Here is a 20770-nt window from a genome sequence, read left to right on the forward strand (position 1 = left end):
TGTCAGTGAGGGAAGAGAATCCACTCTCACATAGGTACGTGGTTGCAAAGGGCAGCAGTGTTTCAACAGCACGGTGTGCCAAGGTAGGATACTCTGAGCGCAGCCCTATCCAGAAATCTGGCAGTGGCTTCTGATTAAATAAAATTTTCACAGAACCGCTAGTTGCAATTTCGATGAGGCTCTTGTTCAGATATCGATAACTTGACTGGAGGCAGGGCATGAAAGGGATAACGAATCCAGTTGTTTGTGTCGTCCGTTTTCGGGAAAGTACCTGCATAATTGCTCACCCAGCTCACTCAGGTGCTTCACTATATCACATTTGACATTGTTCGTAAGCTTGAGCTCATTTGCACACAAAAAAAAATCATACAATGATGGAAAGACCTGTGTGTTATCTTTGTTAATGCAGACAGAAAAAGCTCCAACTTCTTAATCATAGCCTCAATTTTGTTCCGCACATTGAATGTAGTTGCGGAGAGTCCCTGTAATCCTAGATTTAGATCATTCAGGCGAAAAAAACATCACACAGATAGGCCAGTCGTGTGAGAAACTGGTCCTCATGCAAGCGGTCAGAAAAGTGAAAATTATGGTCAGTAAAGACAACTGTAAGCTAGTCTCTCAATTCAAAAAAACGTGTCAATACTTTGCCCCTTGACAACCAGCGCACTTCTGTATGTTGTAAAATCGTTACATGGTCGCTGCCCATATCATTGCATAATGCAGAAAATACACGAGAGTTCAGGGGCCTTGCTTTAACAAAGTTAACCATTTTCACTGTAGTGTCCAAAACGTCTTTCAAGCTGTCAGGCATTCCCTTGGCAGCAAGAGCCTCTCGGCGGATGCTGCAGTGTACCCAAGTGGCGTCGGGAGAAACTGTTTGCACGCGTTACCACTCCACTGTCTCCCTGTCATGGCTTTTGCGCCATCAGTACAGATACCAACACATCTAGACCAAAGTCCATTTATGTCACAAAACTGTCCAGTACTTTAAAAATATCCTCTCCAGTTGTCCTGGTTTCCAGTGGTTTGCAGAAGAGGATGTCTTCCTTAATTGACCCCCCATAAACGTAACGGATATATACCAGGAGCTGTGCCAGGCCCACCACGTCTGTTGACTCATCCAGCTGCAACACATATAATTAACTGGCTTGTATGCGAAGCAGCAATTGTTTCAAAACATCTCCTGCCATGTCACTGATGTGTCATGAAACAGTGTTGTTTGATGAAGGTATTGTCTGTATAGTTTTTTGGCCTTCTTTCCCCCAGCCATATCCACGACAGCAGGAAGAATTAAGTCCTTCACAATAGTATGGGGCTTGCCTGTCCTAGCCACTCGGTAGCTCATATAGGACACTTCTAGACCCTTCTTATTAAATGGTATATTTTGCTTTAGTATGTCTTATTACTCAAAAGTAATCCTTATTCTTACTCAAAAAACTCCCGTAGCTTATTTTTCAAATTGTCATGTTTCGTTTCTAAATGTCTGCGCAAGAGTGAAGGTTTACTGTGAGACAGTAACGGTTAATGTGATTGGATGTTAATTATTTGACTAGGCTACCTGTATTTGACATTGTGTTGTTATTTCACTGAACACTAGATGATTTAACTTTATTTTTGGCAGTGAAATGAGGCTACTCAGACGAGAGAGAAAAAAACCTCACCCAAATGTATAGCCCCGTTGGAAAAAATAAATGTACTGTTTGAAAATGTGAAATCTGGCTTTATTTTTAAGTACATAAGCATGATACACAAGTTTTCAATGACTTATAGTGTACAAAAAGTATACCACTGAAACTCACATCAACATTATTATTTTATTATCGGACTTACAGAAGGCCTTGCGTGTTAACAAAATGAAACATAAAAAAAATATGCACAGTGCAGAACAGACATACTCTACAACCTGTTAAAACGGAGTATCTCTTAAAAGCAGACAGTGAGATGAAGGTGAGCGGAGAGGAAGGCTGGCTGGAATAGAAGTAGAACTCATTCTGAATCTAGTGGTTCTGCTTTTTCTTGGGTCTACCTCTGCCTCTCTTCAGGCCAGGTGTGGTCTGAGTACCCATCTCCACCAGTGCCTTCTTGGGTGTGGCAGCAGTAATTTTAGGCGTGGTAGCCGTTTTTTTAGGGCTGGCAGTTTTCATTTCCTTCACCCCTGTCGGGAGAAGATCAAAACGTATTCTGTATGGTTTAACCTGAGAAGAGGACAGGAGCGTAGGAGAGGAGGAAAAGAGGATTCTTACCCTTCTTCCTTAGAGATCTTTTTTTCTTGGCAGGAGAGCCATCGACCTCATCATCAGACTCCTCTTTATAATCTACCACTTTCTTTCTTTTGGAAGTCTTCTGTGAGGAGAGAAAAAAAGAGAGAGAAATGTGGTCAAATCTCAGTCCGCCTGCAGCAACCTTGGAGGGGGCAGAAATCAAACATGAAATTAGGAACTCTGCATTGGCACACGACAACCGAATGCTTATATCTGCCCGGAGCCTTGTGAACGTCTGTGTGACATCTGAGCAAATGCAATTATGACTCTCACAGAGGAAGAAAACCTTCTACAGGAATAATCCACTCAAAGTACACAATGAATTCTGCTTTCTTGACCTATCTAAATAACAACAACGGACAGGGATAATTTTGTTTCTGGGGTAATTGTTTAAGACATCTGGAACTGTCTTCAGTGTCAAAGTTGAGATTTGAGGTGAGCCATTTGGTACAATTTTCATCAACTATGACTTAACTTGTTCTCCCTGTTCTACACATTCAAGACTAAAACTAGCAAATAATTGTGTCCATGAAATCATACCAGCCCAGAACACGTTGATGAGAAAGATACACTTACCGACAGCAATCAACTCTTCCACCTCTTCTTCCTTCTGCCGTCCCTCCTTTTCCTCATTCTCTCTTAAACTGTATAATGAACGCGCGCCCCTCCCTCCTTTCTTCCCTCTCTCGTCTTGCCTTTCTTTTTGCCAATTGCTACCTTATGATTACCAGCAGACCCTGCTGAGCTGAACAGATTGGCTGGATAATTACATACAATAACGGCAGTGGGCAGGTAACCCTCAACTGGCATGAGCCAGCTCTCCAGTGGCACCGTCCTTATGCAAACATATTGTGGGTAGTGTGAGGAGGGGGAAGGAAGGGGAAGGGGAGACCCTTCCCTCTGCAGTGAGAGTGGCCCACTGATTGCCAGGTAGCACCAACTCCAAGGTTACCGTGTCATCAAATTTGTGATACATTACTGAGGGATAAACACAGGTACTGAGACCTGTCGGAGAGGAGAGTGAGGAGGACGGTAAAGAGGATAAGGAGGAGGAGAGAGGGAAGAGTGGAGAAAAGTGAGGACAATGAGAAGAGGGGAAAAGGGGAGAGGAGGAAGGAGATAGGTAAGATGGAGAAGAGAGGACAGGAGAGGGGAGGAAATTGAGAGAGGAGGAAAGGAAAAAGGCTTTTGCTGTTGTTGGAGAAAACCCTGGGTGTTAGCCAGCGTGACATAGACAACGCTTTGACCAGTGTGTGTGACTGTGTTTTGGGGGTAAAAACGTCAATAAGCGGTCAAGGCATATCTTTTAAAAGCATCACACCTTAATTGTATTTGAAAATCAATGCACTTGGCAGCCATTCACACGACCCTGCTCAATTAGTCTCGGATCGTGCTTGGGCATTTTTACATTTCAAATGAAATGGCTTTCAACGGGTAAACACATTAGGGGTGGTTGAAATGGGCTCCGTTTGAAAGGCCGGGCTTCAAAAAGGTCTGGAGCGTGCCAGGTTTTAAACGCCAAGGCTACTATGATCTCACAGCAACACATTTGTATATGTGTGTGTATGTCTGTCTTTGCGTGCAACGTGTGTCTGTGCACCGACCTTGGCAGAGGACGATGGCCCAGCTCCGTTGCTGCTGACGACTGAGGAGAACTCCAGCGTGTCGTCATCTTTGGCGCCGATTGACTTAAGCCCCGCCTCCAGAATGGACCGTAGCTTCTGATAGGCCGGTTTGTCTGTGTAGCTTAGAGTCTTCACCTCTTCCATGAACTTCTGAAGTTCATCTAAAATATGACAAAGAAATAAAATAAAAGAGTGGATTTATATTTTAAAATGTGTCCCAGCAAGTTGTATATGAGCTGCGGTGCTTACCCAAAAAAGGTAACACTTTACTTGACACCCAGCATCATAACACATAAATATAGGTTTAAAAAAAGTTTTCAACCTGTTCCCCCATCTGCTCCAACAACATTGTGATAAAAACACAAACATCCAATACAAAAAAAAGAGAAACTAAACCAATTCAACTTGACGATTCCCAACCCTCACTGACCATAAACTACAACAAGGATTAGAACGTTTGTTATCTAGCTGATGTCGAACCCCTTAATCATTATTCACAGACACAAGAAACAGACACACCGGTCGCTACATTGCAGATGAGCTGAAGGCAGTCATCWATGACCTTGGACCACAGAAGGTATTTGCACTGGTGACAGACAATGCTGCGAACATGAAGTCTGCTTGGTCTAAAGTGGAGGAGACCTACCCTCACATGACACCCATTGGCTGTGCTGCTCATGCATTGAATCTGCTCCTCAAGGACATCATGGCATTGAAAACAATGGATACACTCTACAAGAGAGCCAAGGAAATGGTTAGGTATGTGAAGGGTCATCAAGATATAGCAGCAATCTACCTCACCAAGCAAAGTGAGAAGAATAAGAGCACCACATTGAAGCTGCCCAGCAACACCCGTTGAGGTGGTGTTGTCATCATGTTTGAGTCTCCTGGAGGGGAATGAGTCTCTCCAAGAAATGGCCATATCACAGCCTGCCAATATGGACAGCCCCATTAAGAGGATCCTACTGGATTATATATTTTGGGAGAGTGGTAAGCAGCCTGAAACCTATAGCAGTAGTAGCAATTGCATGGATTGAGGGAGACAATGCCATTCTGTCTGATGTTCAGACTCTGCTTGCAGATGTAAGAGAAGAGATCCGTACTGCCCTGCCCACTGTTGCTCCAAGCAGAGGAAACTGCAGTTCTGAAATGAATTAAAAAGCGTGAAGACTTCTGCCTGAAGCACATACACGTCAGAGCATACATGTTGGACCCCAAGTATGCTGGCAAAAGCATCCTGTCTGGTGCAGAGATCAACACGGCCTATGGTGTCATCACTACCGTGTCTCGCCACCTTAGCCTGAATGAGGGCAAGGTTCTTGGCAGTCTGGCGAAGTACACTTCCAAGTAAGGGCTTTGGGATGGAGATGCAATATGGCAGTCGTGTCAACATATCTCATCAGCCACCTGGTGGAAGAGACTTGGTGGATCCGAGGCGCTTTCTCTTTTTGCCTCCATCATCCTCCAAATCCCACCAACATCAGCCGCCTCAGAGCGCAACTTGTCCTGGTTACAAGGGTTGAAAAATTGGTGGCCATCCAGGCAAATTTGAAGCTTTTTGAGCCTGACAACGAGCCATACTCAATAAGGTTGGAAAGTGACAGTGAAGATGAGACCTCAGAGTCTGATGTTCAAGAGGTGGACATTGAGGAGGTCCAGGGAGAAGACATGGAAGGCTGAGAGGAAGACAACCAAAGCTTTAGTTTCTAGACTATCATTTTACAGCTAGCTGTATGTTGAAAACATTTTTGGGAGATGCGATGGATCATTGAGGATCATTCAATATTCCCTTTCTTTTGTTGTTCAGTGAAATCATCATCATGTGAAGAGTCAACTCATTTAATTAAAAAGTTCAATTCGTAACTAAATAATTGTTAATTTATTATATTGGAAGGATTCAATCATTTGCAATTATGTCTACTTATGATCAGGTAAAAGGATTATGTTTTGTCTCCACATGATAAGGTAAATATATCCAATGCTAAAAATATTACATTTAAATGGTATTAATATTAATTTGAATATATTTCCGTTAATTCCCATATATTCCCATTAATTCCCACGGGAAAGTTTCCACCTCTGAATATTCCCCAAAATGTGGAACCCTAGTCACAACAAACATAATTAGTGATGATGGACACAACAGAACCACGGCGGCTCCACTCCCACCACCTCTATGTCTGGGCTGTTGAGATGTGTTGTGGTACAGCCGCACACAACACAACAGCCCAGAGAAATCTCTCCTTCTGTCACACGGCGGCTACAGAGCGGGTGCTGCCACAGAGAGATCAATGGAGAGGAGGAGACGGAGAGGCGAATGAGCGGAGGTCGAGAAGGGGAGGATAGGAGAGGAAGGCCCTGGGTTCAGGCTCTGAATTAAATGGCTTGTTAAACATTGTTAAAAGTCAACTCTTTTTTTTTTTACTGTTCCTCCTTCAGATTGAACGCCCCTAGTCCATATTGTAAAGTTAATGTTATGTTGAGTGAAGTCAAATCTGCAGGCCTCTATACCATATGAATTGCCCACAAATCTATCAACAACAAAAAACTAAGAGTTCATATACCAGTCAAACGTTTGGACACACCTACTCATTCAAGGGTTTTTATTTTTACTATTTTATACATTGTAGAATAATAGTGAAGACATCAAAACTACGAAATAACACATATGGAATAATGTAATAACCAAAAAAGTGTTAAACAAATCCAAATATATTTTACATTTTAGATTCCTCTAAGTAGCCACCCTTTGCAACGATGGCAGCTTTGCACACTCTTAGTGGCTAACAACCCGGTAGTGGTTTCTTTGCAGCAATTCGACCATGAAGGCCTGATTCACGCAGTCTCCTCTGAACAGTTGATGTTGAGATGTGTCGGTTACTTGAACTCCGTGAAACTTTTATTTGGGTTGCAAACTGAGGTGCAGTTTACTCTAATAAACTCATCCTCTGCAGCAGAGGTAACTCTGGGCCTTCCTTTCCTGTGGCGGACCGCCACGAGAGCCAGTTTCATCATAGCGCTTGATGGTTTTTGTGACAGCAACTTTCAAAGTTTGACATTTTTCGGATTGACTGTAATGATGGACTGTCGTTTCTCTTTGCTCATTTGAGCTGCTCTTGCCATAATATGGACTTGATCTGTTACCAAATAGGGATATATTCTGTATACCATCCCTACCTTGTCACAACACAACTGATTAGCTCAAACGCATTAAGAAGAAATTCCACAAATTAACTTTTAACAAGGCACACCCGTTAATTGAAATGCACACCAGGTGACTACATCATGAAGCTGGTTTAGAGAATGCCAAGAGTGTGCAAAGCTGTCATCAAGGCAAAAGGTGGCTACTTTGAAGAATCTCAAATATATTACTATTTAATTTATTTGGTTACTACATGATTTCATGTGTTATTTCGTAGTTTTGATGTCTTCACTATTATTCTACAATGCAGAATAGTACAAATAAATGGAAAAGCCTGGAAGGAGTAGGTGTGTCTCAACTTTTGACTGGTACTGTATGTCTACAACATATCTGAAGTGATGTCACTCCAAAAGGCAAACTTCAGCCAACACTCTTGCCCTCCTTGGTATTGCCTCCAACCTATGCTTCACACAAATGCACTCAACACACTGAAATTCACAAGAAAGTTAAAGTGTAAAGTTTTGTTGCGGTCAGAGAATTAGCGGTGGGGCTAATGAATTAGCACTCATTATGAGGAGATCCTGTTCGTGAAGCAGCAGCTAGTGATAATGGTGTAACTATATCTCCACTGGCCTAACGGCTACTCATGTTAAAGTTTGATAACTAATCTCAACTACAATATTGACATCCTCATCCACACAAAGACCAACAGATGTGTGCTCAACATACAAAGTAGAAAACTTAGTTCTTAGAAATGTAGCATTTGTCTCTTTCTCACTTGGCTTGTCTTGTGAGGAGAAACACTTGGACATGAACTCTGACACGTTATCCCTGCATCTGTGAACGACAAAAACGAGTTAGGATCTCAACTTACCAACCTGTGTGTGTGTGTGTGTGTGTTTGTGACATCTTACTGTAGTTTTACATCTCTGACATAGAGGGGGTCCTGCAGCTTGTCTTCCCAGGGCAGTTTACTGCAGAGCCACTGGACCATACAGTACCCCAGGATCTCCAGATCACTCCTTCTACAGGGAGCTGCAGACATACAACACCACTACGTCAGTCTGAAGGGTTTAAAGCAGCGCTCACCTGCTGGGTGTCGACCAACAGTGGCCAATAAACATGTAGAATCGTCAGGAAATTAAAATGACAGCAAATGTTGTGGTCAGAGGCGATAAGATGGCTACACGCTGCTTTTAACAGTTCGTTGCCACGGTGAGTTTTGTTCTTATATTTTCCTTTTTCATACCATTATTATCACAACTGAACTGATCAACAGATACCTTTAGAGGTCCTACTGATACAGTGGTGGCAGGGTATCTGTTAGCTGATAATAGCTGGCTTTTGGCTGTAATTTTATTTGCTGATAAATAAATAAAATCGTCTCTGGCCAATTGTCCAGGAGAACAAAAAAAAATCCCATTGCGAAAATAATGCTTTTTAGCCTATTCATTGATGTAAATACATTTGACTGGTCATGCTGATCAATATATGGGTTAATTTGCATAATTTTGTGGAATTAAATTGGTGCGTGTATATTCTTTGTGTAATCTTATTTATCCTCACATGCACAGCATACAGACAGAGCCTTTTAGCGGGAAATCTGTCAGACAGAGCTTTTATAAGCCCAATCTTTGCACAACAATTCTAGATGCAATTCTAAAAGCTAATATTTGTATTTCTCAACTGGTAATTGAAGCATGCTTCCCATTCGCCATTCAAATGCACAGGCAAAGGAAGGCAGGCTTCATTAGCACGTCACACACCACTTTGCAAAGAGCTGGAGGCCGTATGCATTTTGAAAACACATAGCTACTTAATTGTTTGAAAGCCGAATGTTTTACTACATATTATGAGGCATGTTGTCTTGCTTCAAAGTAGCCTAAGCAAAATCCAACCATATCCGTGGAGGCAATTATTTTATAAAGACTTCCATACACCATTGAAACCAGTAGCTTATTTCTCTCATATTCTTTTGGTTTTCAACTTATTCATTGTCCGATAGCCAAACGCACATTTGCGCGCAGCCTACTACCTTGTGCTCATTGCTGTGCTAATAGCCTAATGTTAAGAAACAGTTTATCAACACTTTAAGCTAAACGTTCTGATCTATTGATTCATTGCTTTTACATATAATGTTGAAGTCGGAAGTTTACATACACCTTAGCCAAATACATTTAAACTCAGTTTTTCACAATTCCTGACATTTAATCCTAGTACAAATTCAGTTAGGATCACCACTTTATTTTAAGAATGTGAAATGTCCGAATAATAGTAGAGAGAAATAATTATTTCAGCTTTTATTTCTTTCATCACATTCCCAGTGGGTCAGAAGTTTACATACACTCAATTAGTATTTGGTAGCATTGCCTTTAAATTGGAAAACTTGAGTCAAACGATTCAGGTAGCCTTCCACAATAAGTGGGTGAATTTAAATGGGTGAATGTAGGCCTCCTTGCTCGCACACTTTTTTTCAGTTCTACTCACAAATTTTCTATAGGATCTAGGTCAGGGCTTTGTGATGGCCGCTCAAGTACCTTGACTTTGTTGTCCTTAAGCCATTTTGCCACAACTTTGGAAGTGTGCTTGTGGTCTACAATTTTTTTTCTGGGGGTCTTGGCTGATTTTTTTTCTTTTTTCCATGATGTCAAGCAAAGAGGCACTGAGTTTGAAGGTAAGCCTTGAAATACATCCACAGGTACACCTCCAATTGACTCAAATTATGTCAGAAGCTTCTAAAGCCATCACATAATTTTGGGGGATTTTCCAAGCTGTTTAAAGGCGCAGTCAACTTAGTGTATGTAAACTTCTGACCCACTGAAAATGTGATACAGTGAAATATAAGTGAAATAATCTGTCTGTAAACAATTGTTGGAAAAATTACTTGTGTCACATTACTTGTGTCAAAACTATAGTTTGTTAACAAGAAATTTGTGGAGTGGATAAAAAACGAGTTTTAATGACTCCAATCTAAGTGTATGTAAACTTCAACTGTATATACAGTGGGGAGAACAAGTATTTGATACACTGCCGATTTTGCAGGTTTTGCTACTTACAAAGCATGTAGAGGTCTGTAATTTTTATCATAGGTACACTTCAACTGTGAGAGACGGAATCTAAAACAAAAATCCATAAAGTCACATTGTATGATTTTTAAGTAATTAATTAGCATTTTATTGCATGACATAAGTATTTGATACATCAGAAAAGCAGAACTTAATATTTGGTACAGAAACCKTTGTTTGCAATTACAGAGATCATACGTTTCCTGTAGTTCTTGACCAGGTTTGCACACACTGCAGCAGGGATTTTCGCCCACTCCTCCATACAGACCTTCTCCAGATCCTTCAGATTTCGGGGCTGTCGCTGGGCAATACGGACTTTCAGCTCCCTCCAAAGATTTTCTATTGGGTTCAGGTCTGGAGACTGGCTAGGCCACTCCAGGACCTTGGGATGCTTCTTATGGAGCCATAACCTTCTCCCATTCCTCCTCTGGATCATCCAGATGGTCATTGGCAAACTTCAGACGGACCTGGACATGCGCTGGCTTGAGCAGGGGGACCTTGCGTGCGCTGCAGGATTTTAATCCATGACGGCATAGTGTGTTACTAATGGTTTTCTTTGAGACTGTGTTCCCAGCTCTCTTCAGGTCATTGACCAGTTCCTGCCATGTAGTTCTGGGCTCATCCCTCACCAAGTTCTGCTTTTCTGATGTATCAAATACTTATGTCATGCAATAAAATGCAAATTAATTACTTAAAAATCATACAATGTGATTTTCTGGATTTTTGTTTTAGATTCCGTCTCTTACAGTTGAAGTGTACCCCTGATAAAAAATTACAGACCTCTACATGCTTTGTAAGTAGGAAAACCTGCAAAATCGGCAGTGTATCAAATACTTGTTCTCCCCACTATATATCAAAATTCAAATCTCGGGACAAGTTTGGAAAGCAAATGGCTAATGCTGTAAAGAGAAGACAATGAAAAGACTGTATTTTTAAATCGGTCTTTAAAAATTCTCAACCTAACTGAGCGAACCACAGCAGGCCTATAGCCTATCTTAATGGCTCCAGCGGAGAGCACCGGCCATATCCCCGGTGAGTGCGCACTGTTCATATTCATTATTTATCATAATTTCCTCCTCCAGTTTAGATGTCTCTCGTTCTCGTAGGTCTATTATATGGACCACATGGTTTTCATTGATCTGTTTATCAGTGTCAGCAGAGTAGGCTACCCTGTAAATTGTCGTATTAAAAAAGTATTGTACTAATGTCTACAATCATATAAAGTGCAGTAGAATTGTATGACATGTGTTTTCCCCGTGCAAAGAAAGAAGAAACATATATAATATAGCCCAGGCCTCTACACTATACGCTCAGCCATGCATTGAACTGTCTTTTTTGCAAACAGTGATTGAGTTATATTATTAGCCTAAATCATGACTATTCAATCTACTCATCACATTAGGATTAGTAGGCTCTCTTACATCAGTCCTCAAATGTGATGATGCATGGAATGCCTTATTATAAAGGTGCATTTTTATGGTGAAGATTTTCTTCCCCAGACTTCAAAATCACACTCTGTCTATGCTATGATTTTGCTGTTCGTTACTTGTCTTGGTTGAGGAAAAGTAAATGTAGACAGTTATTCTAACATCTTCAAAGTGTGTGGTAAAAATACGCGTCATTGTAAGGACACACGTCATTGTAAGGACACACGTCATTGTAAGGACACACGTCATTGTAAGGACACACGTCATTGTAAGGACACACGTCATTGTAAGGACACACGTCATCGCAAGGATACACGTCATCGCAAGGATACACATCATTGCATCCTCGACTTCCATGCTCTGTTAAGAACAATTACCATGATGTAAATGTGATTTCTGTCATTCTGAGCACCGTGGGTGAACGCCCTAATCAGGTTACCTTTTTATTTTGAAAAACAATGATTTCTTCCATTTACTCCCAACTGAACGTACCTACCCCTGGCTTGGCTCAGTGAGGTGTACTGTACTTACAGACTCCTTTGTGTGCGTCGATGGAGGTGAACTCGATGGTTCCGTCATGGCACCTCTTAGGGTCTTCCTTGTACTCCTTCAGCACTCCTTCTGGAGCGTACCTATAGGCCAGTCCATAATCTACTAAGTAAACCTAGAGGTTTGCAAACAAAACAGACAAATTCATGCATGCACACACTGACACACAGCCAACCAAATGAGTGAGTATACTTAACATGATGTGGCTTGTAACTAAATTACTACTAATAACACTGTACATGTGTACTAAGTTTCATGCTTTTATGAAAACATGTTTTTCCACATATCGCCTGGACTATAACAATAACGCATACATTACAAAGCATCGTTACAGTAAACCACAGCTCCCTCCCTCCCTGCTCAAATCCTCAGCTCCCAGAAAGTCAAACAAATGTTTCCAATAACTGCAGGCAGGGAGCAGGCTAACCCTGACACTCCCAAGGGGTTGCTTTCTAAATTGTAATTTAAAAATAGCACTTTAATAACACACCGCAGAAACATTATTAATCTCTAAATTACATATTTGCCCCTGCCCCCACCTTGTTTGCTTGAAAGAGCTCTTAGCCACCATCTAATCTCTCCCCTGTTTAGAGAAGAATAAAGAACAACCCCCCCCTCCCCTCTTATGTCTCTAATGTCGAATTGAATCCAATGAACCAGCGGCAGCAGCATAATCAAATAAATAAATATATCCAATGTTTGTTCAATTTACATATCAGGTCAAAGGCATTACTTCACTTCAAGAAGTAGAGACAACCATTTGAAATCCTACCCAGACTGAGAAATAGGCCTCTCCATTGTAAAGGGTTACTGCTAGAGTCTGGCATGTCTCTGCGTGCAGTATAAAGGAACTTGGCTGTAGTTTTGCGAGCCAATCCTAATTAGCATTGACTGGAAGTCTACAGGTACGGTAACATTGCTAGTCACTCCACACCAGTGGAGGCTGCTGAGGGGAGGATGGCTCATAATAATGGCTGGGGTGGAATGTGATGGCTGGAATGGACTGAATGAAATTGTATCAAACAAATGAAAACTATGTGTTTGATACTATTCCATTCGCTCCATTCTGGCCATCATTATGAGCCGTTCTCCCCTCAGCAACCTCCACTGCTACACACAAGGCACATTTCTAGCAAGCTATACAGCCCTGACATAGTTAGATCTAACAGGATTAGCATAGCATTGACGCTAGCCATATCAGGACAAAAAGCTCCACTACATACGTGTTTCTCAACCCATTCCTTGGGTTATAACTCAACAGACTCAACTAAACGTATCAAGCCTTGGCTTAAGAATTAGCTGAATCGGGTGTGTAAGTGCTGGACTAGCGTGAATGACAGACAGGTAGGACCCAAGAAAATACAACAGCTCAAGGCCAATATCTTTGGAAAAGACAGCCACTGACCTGATTGGGGTTGTTGTGGCTGAGGAGGAGGTTGGAGGCTTTGATGTCAGCGTGGACATACTCATGCTCATGGATGTACTCCAGAATGTCAAGCTACACAAGTGAGGGGAGAAGAAGAGGCAACACAAATATCAAACATTATTTACAGAGATAATAATACATAGGCAAACAACATTTTGAACACAAAAGATATCTGCGTGCCTGGCAGATAACTCAGCTTGGATGTCGGCCCACCACCTCAAGCTCAACAAGAGGGAGCTGCTCTATTCCTCCCGGGGAAGCCCTGCACGCTCCAAGACCTCTCCATCATGGTTGACAACTCCAAAGTGTCCCCCTCCCAGAGTGTAAATAAACTTGGCGTGAACTTGGACAGCCCCCCGGCCGTTCTCTGCAAACATCAAAGCAGTGACTCGCTCCTGCAGGTTCATGCTCTACAACATCTGTAGAGTATGATCTTTCCTCACACAGGAAGTGGCGCAGGTCCTAATCCAGGCACTTGTCATATCCCGTCTGGAGATGCATATTGCCTTTCGTGAGCTAACACTTGACTTTTCCCCCTTACTAGCACTGACTTTGCAGATAGCCACTTTATTAAGGAAAAATGTACTTACTATGACTGAGCTATGTGGTTGTCCCACCGAGGGCTGTGTAGGTCATGAAAGGTTGTCAGCCGGTGATTGTCAAGCAAATAGCTGCCGGTCTCACGTTAATTGACTGGTAATTAATATAAACAAATGCAGCATCTCCAGGCTTCCACATCAGTAGCCTACAAGCCATCTACATTTTAAAAAGTATAATAAATCCATGTAAAATAGCCTACACCATTACAATAAATCCATTATTTATTTTAGACAGGTCTAAAGAAACAGGATATGAAGAAAATGTAGTCCATTTCAGAAAAACAGAATAGCATACTCTGAGCTGTCCTTATGTTAGGCCCTGATGGGGCTATGCCATATGTCTGTGGGCTACACTAGTTCATTAAGCAGATGAGATTTGCTTAGAATTCCGTGGCGTTATTTTATATTATGAAGAATACAATTGAACATAGCTGACGATTTGAGGGAAAGCGCACATGCGGCTATTATGTGTTGAGCAGATGAGAAAGAAACAGGTACTCCTATATGCTTAATTTAGAGTTATTTATGTAACTTTAGTTGTGATACAAATGTTGGGCTATATGTTTGGATTTTTAATACAGTCTAACATGCTGACCACACCACTTGCGTTGCTAAATAAATTTACACATACATGTTATTCAATCATTGCACCCACACTGCTCACACGCGCCAACGAGCGTCTGCGTTGCCAAGTGCTAAAATAGAAGTCAGTTCTATTTGTGACGCTGAACGTGGTGCAAATCCTGCCTCTCCCATCCCATTGGTTTATAGAAGCAGATACCACGTGCCATCTCCTCATTGGTTATACCCACGTCGGTGAATGAAAGATGAACTGAGGTCGGTTGGTCGTGGTAATACACCTTTATGAAAGTTAGATGCTAATCGCCATCTAAAGTCCAAAGAAGAAAAAGCCTGAAAGGAGGAGAGATGACTAGAAACGATTTGGTTGACCGTTTTGTGTGTGGATTAATTCTCAGAGTAGAGGACCTTGTGCATTTCAGGTAAAATAATTATATCCCAGGACAAATTAGCTAGCAACAGCAAGCTAGCTAAATAGGACAAATTAGCTAGCAACTGCAAGCTAGCTAAATTGCCATAAATGTTTAATGCTTTTCAACCTGTCCCCAAAATAATATAATTGGTTCAGAGTTAGTTTTGATATTTCAACCTGCGTGTCGTGATCGCGTTTGGTGGGGGGACAAAATTCAATTTGCACACGATGGCGCACTCGTGTTTCCGGTTTTGCATGGTGTAAGGCTGCATGTGACTAATGATGATCTGAAAAATGTTGCATGAAAGGTATTGGAGATATTGAAGATATTGGAAGAACTGTCCATATTTACTTTTCATCAGCCAACAAGATGAGTAGGCCTAACGAACAGCAAAAGCACTAGCCCATGTAAATCTACTATCCCCATAGTACAAAAGTTGACAAACTCTATTCTGTGCGAGAAATAAATATTCCATAGTCTGGGACTGTTGTGGGATGCAATAGATCCCAAATTAATACAACCACTAGCATAAAAAAAACAGTTTTAAGCAATGAGCCTGACACAAGTGAGAATGTTTAGCTTAAAATGTTGATAAACTATTAGGCTATTTATTCACAATATAAGCGCAGCAATGCGCACACGGCAGTAGTGCAAATGTTCCATTAGCGGAAACCACCATTATCAAAAGTGGCCACAAATGCAATTAGGCATGTAATGCTGTTATTATTAAGGTGCATTTTTTTGGTGAAAATGATCTTCCCCAAACTTGAAACTCACACGCTGCGTATGTTTGATTGCTGAGTAGCAGGCAGTTAGCAAGATTGGTAGCCTACTAATGTCCAGCAGCAGCATAAGAGCTTGGAGAAGCCCAATTACAGTGACTAAACGGTCACGTGGAATTTGACTGCTGACATGACTCGTAACCGCCGGTGTGGCTGTAATACAGTCACCGTAACCGCCCTAGTCCCACCTAGCTATCTTCAGATGAATGAACTAATCCACTCTGAATAAATGACAAATGTAAAGATATAGTCAATTAAATAAACAGCCAAGATGTTTCATAGAGTGAATGAAATATATCAATGCTTTAGTTAGTTGTTTTTCTTGGCTCTACTATCGGCAGCTTTATGACGACAAAACTCACGAGTCTCAGCCCGAGCTGCAGGACCAGTTTCCGGGGGAACCTCCTTCCAGTCTCCTCAAATTTCTTCTGAAGATCCGTCCCAAACCGGTCCATCACCATGAACCTGTACCTGGAAGGAAGGAACCAGAGGGAAGCAGAGATTCAACGTGCATACCAAATGACACCCTATTCCCTATAGACTTTTTACCAGAGCCATATGGCATCCAGTCAACAGTAGTGCACTATAAAGGGAATAGGATGCCATTTGACACACCTCGATAACATAGTGTCTATGTTAATCAATCAAAATTGCTTGTAACTGGAGGAGTAAGGCGTTGGTTTGACATGCACAACCGCTTAACTTCATGGGTGTGTCAAATATACCAAACTCGTCCACAGGTATTTATATGGCTGACATATCATAACAGATTGCTGCCAAGGTACTGGAAGAACCAGATTTAAAAGAGGCATTACACAACGGGTGGTTTGGAACTCACATTGTTAGGCTGGAGTTAGACAAATCAACTTTTACAAACTTTGGTTGCTTGCAACCGAGTTGTTTCTTGATTGCTTCGTGTAACACCCCCTGCAACTAATAAGCAACTCATCTGAAACTTGGTTGCATCCAGTTGTAACTTTTCATTTTTTGCTGTAGCTTGACACTAGTCGCACAATCAAAACGAATACTTTGTCACATAATCCATTCCGACCCAGTTGTCATGTCAATAATACAGCTGTCAGTGCTGTGTAACCAGTGATCAAGGCTGGAAAAGGAGACAGCCGAACGAGAGATTGTTATGGACATTGTTTGGCAGTCAAGAAATGTCATTTTCAAAGTGAGCTTAAGCTTAACTCGTCGCTAGCGTGGTTATTTCGTTGCTAGCTAGCTTTGTAATGAAATTTGGTTAGCTAGCTAAATTGTACAGACAGCATTTGTCTATATCCATGCTGTTACAATAACCAAACGGTTGGATAAATAAATCATTTGTAAAACCACATGTAAAGCAGCAGATGATATGGGGTGAGTTTAGAATTCTCAAACAATATGACGAAGCAGCTTCAATTTGAACGGCTGTCGCATGCAATTTTAATTGAGTTTCTAGTTGCTTCATGTAACAGCAAAGTTGCTTCAGATTATGTCACTTGCAACCTGCCACTAAAATTGCATGAAAGTTTATTTGTGTATCTTCTGCCTCAGATCCTGCCCATGATATACTAGACAACAAACATTGCCAATTGCCGTATGCGTTTTGTTTGATAATTTGGTCATTAGCCAGCAACTTTTGATAAACTGGTTTCGTCTGGACAAACAAAAAAGGGTTGCTTAGCAACCAGATACCAACATCTTTTGTGGAGAAACAAGTGATAGAGTTCCAAAAATTGATGATTTGGGAATTAATCTTGCTATTTAATGCCGGTAACCGTTGTATAAAAACAACAATACATGAGAGGCTATGGGTTATGACATTTTTCTAATGGCTGTGGTGGTCTACGCTAATCGGCTTCGCCTCGTGGCTATGACCATGTCAAAGCCATGATAAAAATCTCATAGCCTCTCATGTATTATTTCTTAACTACCCAATACCTTTTTCCTCCTTTCTCATGTAGTCCAGACCCCCAGTACTTCGGAACTCCCAAATACTTCATCTTGTGAGACTTCATCCAACTCTGAACTAAAATACAAAAAAAATGGCAACAGTTGTATCAATATAAAACAATAATCTTTATGGAATCATGAGTAGCACAACTATTTAAACAATACTAGATATGAAAAAAAATTCAAATACTTGCCTAAACATCAATCACGATACAACACGCTAAAAGGCAGTTCACTTTTAAAGGTTTAAACTGAGATAACATCCATTTAAAAGTAAAAACAAGGCAAATTATTGAAATGATTCAAAACACACTTAATAAAACTTGGTGGTAGTGGTGTTCAAAGTAATAAGAGCAGCGTAATTCCGTGCGGGCCAAGCCAGTGCCGGCCGTAACGTAATCTCCTACTGGGAAAAATATTTACCAACAGACAACGCCATATTCCAATGAATAAAATATGAGTGTTCATTCCTTAGCAATATAACAGTTAATTGTCAGGGGAGATTGACATTTGGATTGTTATGATATAAAATGCAAAGTTGCAGCCTTGGGGCAAACACAGGAGCCACCAAAGGCACCATGTTGGAAACAGAGGCCCTCACTAAATAGGGCTACAACTACACTTCCTTAATTAAGAAAGTTGCTCATTTCTTTATGCGTATTTGTTTGTTCCAGTGTTGAGAGACTGTGTGTGTGTGTGTGTGTTCATGAGGGAGGGAGTGGTGTCTGGTATGCATACTTAGATCCGGCTTGGCAGCTCGCATGTAGAACTTGAGCTCTGAGAACAGTGGTCCGTTGTCACTGGGCTCCTAGATTAAGAAGAAAAAAAAAAGAGGACAGTGGAGGACAGTTGACCAAACAGTACAGCTTCATTCATCCCATTACGGTCAATTTAGATTACATTATAAAGAGAACAGTTATACTCTGGAAACACTATACATGCAGCATAGGTAGGCCTGGAGTCATGCAGGGCTATCAGATTGAACTGAACATGTTGAGTATATTGTCATTAACTGTACAGGCATTCTAAGGACGTTAAATGTCACCTTTGTCTTTCTTGTATAGGCATGAGATGGAACAGAGGCGAATCGTGCATTCATATACAAAGGCATGTGCTATCAAGCCAGAGTTGTCTTACCACTTTGATGACATATGGGGCATCAGCTCCAACTGTTTTAGATGAATTCTCATTGGCTGTTAAAAAATATATATATATTAAAATATCATATGCAAGACATACAGTAATATTCCTGATCAATAATAAATGAATGAACAATCAATGACTAGAATATGTGTTTTATCACCCATGTAGCCATGCTTCTCTTACCCAGATAGAGCAGTCCAAAGCCGCCCTGTCCGATAGGTGCTCCCAGTTTCCAGGACTTCTTGCTGGTATCAGTCAGTACTTCTTCAGGGGGAAACTCCTCAGCAAGCTTCCTCTTGGCTGGTCCTCTGCCCTTCCCTGCTGCCTGGGCTTTTGGGGGCATCTGGAGGGACCGTATACATGATCTATATAATCTATACATCTACCACATTTTAGTTAATTCAACACAACTATCTTGTGACTACCAGCCAATACGTTATCCTGCATACTCCTAGATCATATATCATAGCAATGCCTTTATTTGACCGTTAATAACAATATATCTGCAAAAGCTGTTTCTTAACGTCTCAGTTAAGTTTGAATATGACGTGTAAACACCATATCACATGATAGGATCACGTGAGTTTTCAAATCGATCTGGTAACAACTACGGTAGGTAGCTGTTTCGATTATTGTCAGGTTCACGCTGGCTCGACGAACTAGCTAGCTACAGAGTTTACAATCACCAATCTAGCCAGAGTTAGACTTTTACAACAAATTGGGGCGGGAGAGATTTTCATAACTTCGATGCAACCAATATAGTTTTTACATTGTGCTAGTCCAGCACAATGTAAATTGCATCGAATCTAGTAAGGCATTTCCTATATTTAGCTAGCTAACGTTACCTAGCTAGTTAACGGCTACTACTTGTTAGTTGCTAGCTAATTTAAGCGAACTTAATGCCAATAGGTAACACGCGTGCATCCATGATTTGCAGACAATTGCAAAAGCCAGCGGACTGGTAGCTAAACAATTTCTCCAACGAGATACTCTAACTAGCTAGCTAACAACATTACTAACTAACGTGTTAGCTGACGGCATGCTAGAAATGGCCTTCATTCTGATGAAGCCTTGGATGATAAGCAAAACACCGCGTTTCCGGGATAATCTTGTTCTTAAACACGTTATGTCAATACATCTAAACAAAGACATAGAATTTCACAGGTTTTTAATGTCTAATGCAAACCTCGTTGTCTTTGTTGTTATTTCCAAGTTATCCTCGATGCGCCTCAAAAATTCCCGCACTAACGCCAACCGGAAATAGATTCGCACATACTGCAACACTGCCTAACCCTATTGGTCAGAAACACGTTTTTCTCATTTGCCTATTTTCAGGGTCATTTGCATATTTTCAGGGGTGCTGAGTTCTAAATCGAATGTGCTGCTTGTGCTGAGGAAGGAGAGGTGGAGGAGCAGCATAGACCTCTATGCAAATGTTTCAAAGTAAGATTTTTTTAAACAAACGTTGTAATATGTAATCAGATAGGTCTATGGATGCAGGCAGTTGGAAGATACATATAAGAACTTGATTATTATATAAGAAGTTGCCATTATTAATGATCCAACCCATCTGTTATTTTGTAGCCTATTTTATACACATTTAACTTAATTATTATTGTACCTGTTGCTGGCAATTTGATAGCCTTGGAAACTATTGGGGTTCACTTGCATCACCGGACACGTGGCTCATGAATAAGATATGAGTCCCTGAGTAGCCCTATCTTGTTTCTAGCCTGAGCCTCCCTCCAGAGATGTTGCACTGGGACCTAAACTATGGGAGAGTTTGAAAAAAATGTGAGTTATGCCTGTGTAAAACAAGAG

General features: G+C 41.1%; 1 protein-coding gene across 3 annotated transcripts; it reads right to left on the reverse strand.

The window, feature by feature from the left end:
- Positions 1 to 1800: 1800 nt before the first annotated feature.
- LOC111963485 (serine/threonine-protein kinase VRK1) lies at positions 1801 to 20227 on the reverse strand. Of its 3 annotated transcripts, none has more exons than XM_023986958.2 (13): positions 20136 to 20227; positions 19133 to 19292; positions 18944 to 18999; positions 18545 to 18614; positions 17795 to 17882; positions 16231 to 16339; positions 13475 to 13567; positions 12052 to 12184; positions 7943 to 8063; positions 7807 to 7865; positions 3866 to 4047; positions 2244 to 2343; positions 1801 to 2155 (listed from the first exon to the last, which is right to left on the reverse strand). In XM_023986958.2, exons 2-13 carry the CDS (start codon positions 19290 to 19292, stop codon positions 1998 to 2000), a joined length of 1329 nt encoding a protein of 442 aa, XP_023842726.1. In that variant the 5' UTR covers positions 20136 to 20227; the 3' UTR covers positions 1801 to 1997. The 3 variants fall into 3 exon arrangements, with proteins under 3 accessions (XP_023842726.1, XP_023842727.1, XP_070299530.1); XM_023986959.2 differs by having other exon boundaries at positions 19133 to 19323; positions 20136 to 20217; XM_070443429.1 differs by lacking the exon at positions 20136 to 20227 and having other exon boundaries at positions 2244 to 2340; positions 19133 to 19315.
- Positions 20228 to 20770: the final 543 nt, after the last annotated feature.

The sequence above is a fragment of the Salvelinus sp. IW2-2015 genome, linkage group LG4q.2 (genome assembly GCF_002910315.2).
Source record: "Salvelinus sp. IW2-2015 linkage group LG4q.2, ASM291031v2, whole genome shotgun sequence".
NCBI classification, from domain to species: Eukaryota; Metazoa; Chordata; class Actinopteri; order Salmoniformes; family Salmonidae; genus Salvelinus; species Salvelinus sp. IW2-2015.